The sequence below is a fragment of the Boleophthalmus pectinirostris genome, unplaced genomic scaffold (genome assembly GCF_026225935.1).
Source record: "Boleophthalmus pectinirostris isolate CB_2022bp ecotype Guang Dong unplaced genomic scaffold, ASM2622593v1 HiC_scaffold_10, whole genome shotgun sequence".
Classification (NCBI taxonomy): Eukaryota; Metazoa; Chordata; class Actinopteri; order Gobiiformes; family Gobiidae; genus Boleophthalmus; species Boleophthalmus pectinirostris.
In genome coordinates this window covers 33,713,163-33,718,395 of record NW_026570971.1, presented here as the reverse complement: position 1 = coordinate 33,718,395, position 5,233 = coordinate 33,713,163, and the positions used below count along the sequence as shown (strand labels likewise).

The 5,233-nt window shown below is 37.2% G+C and overlaps 1 protein-coding gene across 1 annotated transcript; it reads left to right on the top strand.

Annotated features, from left to right (window-relative positions):
* Positions 1–354: 354 nt before the first annotated feature.
* LOC129409444 (nesprin-2-like) lies at positions 355–5,225 on the top strand. The gene is made up of 8 exons (XM_055155531.1): positions 355–407; positions 851–1,001; positions 2,054–2,212; positions 2,973–3,140; positions 4,253–4,354; positions 4,440–4,640; positions 5,033–5,040; positions 5,174–5,225. The coding sequence occupies exons 1-8, from the start codon at positions 355–357 to the stop codon at positions 5,223–5,225; spliced, it is 894 nt and encodes a 297-aa protein (XP_055011506.1).
* Positions 5,226–5,233: the final 8 nt, after the last annotated feature.

Below are 5,233 nucleotides of genomic sequence, written 5' to 3'. Positions count from 1 at the left end.
TGTCATGTGGTAATATAGGAAGTGCTCCACTGTGTTTTTAAACTCCATGCAGGTCTGTTTTTGAGGAGGTAACAACATTCTAACATGACTTAAAGCTCACAAGAGTCAATTTTGCCTAATATAGAACCTTTAAAAATAGCTTAATAAATAAAGTGGATTTGATTGTAAAGTTATGGATGCATCTAAACATTTGGTGATTGCATTATATTGTCTGTATTATGAACATTATTGATTCTTTTCTGTGTCAGGCTTCGTGCTCTGTCAGACCTGGACTCTCAGCTGCAGACGCTCCTCCCTGAGTTCCAGAGTCTGACGGAGCTGCAGGACTCTCAGGGGACTCTGGGCGAGGCTCTGATGGACGAGGTGCAGCAGCAGTGGGACGACACCAGGACAGCGCTGGCCTCCAGGTTATAAACATTTTTACATTTTTTATTTATTTATGAGGAAGACCCTTTGCAGAAAGATGAAAGGCTCTGTACCTGATTTTTACTATTTTACAAATGTGGAAAAATAGAAATAGATTTTAAACAGTTTGCAGTTTTCCAAACTTATTTCTCACTTACCTTTTGCATTTGGAGCATTCAAATTATTCAACATGATGAGTTTATAAGCACTTTCTTTATCTGATTATTGGACTATAAAATGTTTTATAAATAGATTCAGATCGTACACAGCAGATTTATTTTAACCTTAAGAGCTGCTTATACAACATATAGAATATGTTGTATTGTCAAATTCTCAAATATACTTTGATAATCTATCATGTAGAAGTCACTCTTACCTTTTCAAAGTTTTCTTAACTTTGTTTAGTTTATTAATTTAGAGTCCTTCATTCTGTTTCCTGTTTCAGGAGGCAGCTGTACACTGGTCTGATGGATTCACTGAAGAAGTTCCCGAGCTGCAGAGGCGTCCTGACCTCCACTCTGCAGAGAGCCGAGCAGACCATCAGTGAACAGGCCTCGTACATGGGCAAAGACAACCTGCACAAGGCCATCACTAAAGTACACAATATTTTGTGTCTTTAATTATGCAGTTTGTAAATAACTCTGAATCAAACTAATGACTAGTAACCCAAAACTATAAAGTAAAAAGTGATTCAAGTTATTCACTATCAATTGCACCTTGTATCTAATGCAGTAATTCCTCATATTTTTAACTCATAGTTTACAAGTTATTTAAAAAATATGGTTAATATTCCTTCACCTATTTTATCTTTTCAAAGTGTGAACTGAAAGCAGCTTTTACCAGTAGAAGCACTAGAGGGCAGACTTGTTCTTTGTGTGAGCTCTTGTCCTGGTTGAAAGCTGCTTCAATATGAATGTACCAAAAATGAGACATGACAGACTTTTACATCCACTGCTTACATTATTGTGTTTTTTGTCGTTAAAACTAGGAGACCTGCTTCTGGCAGTACATTTATGAATCCCTAACCATTTAACAATAATTGTTAACTGTCTTGAATTCAAAAGCTTGGTAAAAAAAAAAAAAAATCTTAAATCTTAAAACATTAACCTTGGACAGTAAGATGGATTCATGTGATATTTGTGAGTTCACAAACTCATGAGAATCCATCTTAAGACACTCGCGCTGTGATGATAATCGAGCAGACCAATCACAGAGCAGCGTTGAGGTTTGTGCAGAAACCAAACGTGGCGACGCCGACACACTCACTTCAGTCTGTTTTAGAGTCAATACAACAGAACTATTTAGTTTGTGAAAAACATACAGAATATCAACAGTTTGTGTGTTTGTGGACAGACAAGATGTCTGTGCTTTTCTCTCAGCTGGATTTAACATATATTTGATTTTTGAGTTTGTTTGTTCCACTGTTGTGACACTTTGACCAATCAGATTCAAATAATCATTATGACGTCGTATGTTTTCAGTGAGAACTGTCCCAGATTGATCATGATAACTTAGTGCAGAGTGACATAGGTTAAAACAACATAGTTCTTTATGGTAACTACATTTTCTGTTGGTAAAGGAGAGTCTAAACATAAGACCTAAAAACTTCAACAGTAACTTTGTTTCATCTTGTGTTTTTTTTTTGCAGGTGGGGGAGATTAAACAGGAGCTGGCCGGTCTGACTGTTCCCATGGAGGAGCTGAAAGCCACATGCAAACAGATTCAGACCAGTCTGAAGAAGATCCCGGACTGTAACCAGACTTCATTTGAGTCTGAGGCCGACTCAATCGTGGACACCTGGCTCGATGTAAGATCATTGGACAAATAAGCTCATAAATAAACTTAGTGCTATTGCATTTATTAAACCACAACCTTTCAAAACAATAAGAGTTAACATGGTGATCTAAATATTATGTGTTAACAGTTAATGCCTCATAGAAGTGTAATACCCCCTTTTTTAAACACAGTTGTCACATTGGCGAAGTTACAAAGCAAAGCAATGTGTTGGTATAAAAAGATACTATTTTATCAGTAACTTTTAAGCATAATATGTGTAAGGTCAGGACTTCTATTTTAAATTCTTAAATGTGAGCGTATATTTGCAAAGACTCCTCTAATATTTGCCACGGTCCAAAACTGGAGCCAGCTGTAGGTCACAGTGACATCCAGAATTCATGTCTCAATTTTACACTGTTTTTGTGGAACTATCCAAAAAAGGAAATCCACAAATGTTCAACCTGATCAAAAGTTCCAAGTTATCCTGCTATACTAGTAATTATCAAACCAAACAACAAAATCCACAGTTTAAAGACTCTGGATTTCTGGTAAATATTTTCCACACTGTAGTTTAACTTGCATTTATTTACTTGCAGGTTGTTTTTATTGCTTGTTTTTATTTGCTTTATTTGCTAGTAAAGCGGGCTTGCATCTCCACAGACCTGACTTATAAACACAGACATTTTATTTGCCCCCATCTGAGTTAAACACTACAGAGATATAGGCGCATGGGAGGGCATCTGACACAATGTTTATAGTTTTATATATGAACATGTGTCTTTATTTTCCAGTTGACAGAGAAGACGGACTCGTACATGGATAACCTGAAGGTGGCGCTGGAGCTGTGGGACAAACAGCTGATGTTGGGGTCAGAGGTGGACAGTTGGGCCGGAGCTAAACTGGCTCTGTTTGCAGCCAGTCACCCCTTCCACAACGAACAACAAGTCTTTGCCATGAGAGTAAGAAATATACAGATGGTTATTAATTGTATTACATTTCATACTTTTTGCTTGGGTTTATTTATTGAATCATTTATCCCAGGTAACAAATAAACATTCCCCCCTCAATATACCCAGAGACAAAAAAGAAGAAAACATGAGAAAATGTTCATTGTTCATCATTAGTTTATGATTGACGGCTACTCTTAAAAATGATTGTTGACTGTCAACAGTTGTTCTCAATTTGACTTGTCAAACAATTATTTCTATTGCATATTGAGATTCTTAATACATTTTTTGACCAAATAAAAAGTTGAAATATGCTGACTGAAGGCTTCTACATAGATCATATTTTAATACACTGTAACACACTGTATGGGTGGAGGTTTGTGACCCACAGGGGGGTCGCTGAGGTACCACAGGGAGGTTGCAAAATCTTTAGTTGATTAGACTTTTTAAAATATATATTTCTTAATTTTTGAAGGATGAGGATGAACTGGTTTTCGGTGCAGCTTGAACTCCAGGCCTGAAGTAGTTTTGGTCAGACTTACTTCTGTCATGAAACGACTTGAGGTTTAAACTGGAGATGGAGTGAGTTTCAGCTCAGGATTTCAGGATAAGCCTGGACTTGTTAAGTGACTTGGATGGAATACTCCCTAGGATTGAATGTACAATAACAGAGTAGCTGTTTGTACACGACACTAGGCCCAATTTAATATAAAACCCAACTGTATGTCATAGATGTAGTAGGAGCTCCCTGATCCAGCTCTCCATCAGTTTGGGGGTCTGTTAGTGTTTATCTTTTTTTTCTGGAATTTTGAATGAATAAAACCACTGTCTTAATTATAAAAGGTCTTTTGGCATGTGTTTTAGAATCTGTATAGTTCAGTTGTAGTCCATTATGAAAACTAGTAGTTAACCAGTAATGATTATTCTGATTAACTGTAGCTCTTGTATAACTTTAGGGAACACCTGATTACAATATATTATATAATAATATTCAATAGTAGTTAACCATTAGGACAGGCTTTGAGGTTTGCAGGATTTGCTTATCCATAGTTCTCAAGTTATTCATCTCATGGAAGTTGACATAATTAATACACAAATAAAAATTATTTATTCTTTTTTATTAGGATGAGATCAACAAGAATGAAGAGAACATCGAACATTTCCACAGGAAGTCTGTGGAAATCCAGGAGATGCTTCAGAGCCGAGAATCGCCTCTAGAACTACAGGTGAGTCAGAACTCTTCAGGTAGAATTATATTAATAATTGTAATTTGGGGAAATATTTTACTGACATGTGTTAATCTGGTGTCAGGTGATAGAGACAGCGCTTCGTAAGCGCATGGAGCAGGTGAAGGAGCTGTTCACAGACTGCACGGACGTGTTTGAGGAGCTGATGGCCGTGAAGAAACATCTGACAGAGAAGGTCGAGGAGAGTCAAAGTGCAGTGGAGAACCTGCAGAGCCAAATCACCAAATGTGACGTGACCAAACCAGACGCAGAGACTCAGATACAGGTGAGAGTGTAACTCATGTAGTGAGAGACATGGAGAGCATTTGTCAACATTTGTATCTTGGAAGACAAAATAGCATAGTAACTAAATGACAGACTAGCACCTGTGTACTTTCAAGATAGCTTAAGATTTCAGAAAAATAAAAAATCCCGTACAACAGATTAAGTTGATCTGGATTTGAGGAGTTCAGCACAAGCAGTATTGTTCATCAGGATTAATATAATAATACAAATACATAGTAATAATAATGGATTACATTTATAAAGCGCATTTTTGGACTCTAAAATATTCATACTTAGACAAGATGGGCAAAGTGCTTTGCCCGAGGACACAAGGACACACCGGTCAGAGGGGGAATTGATCACTGACCTCTAAATCTGTCTGAAATGCTTTAGGTTCATGGGTACTTCAATTTTTTTCTGTTACTCATCCTTACATGACACTTTTAGCAATGGAATTCTCTAAATTATCCATCACTGTGTTCCAGTTTCATTTAGTCTTAGAAGCTAAACCCACATTTCTCTTTTGTCTTTCAGGACCTGTGTGAGGAGCTGGACTCTCAGGAGCTGCAGGCTGAGTCGGTGCTGAAGGAGGTG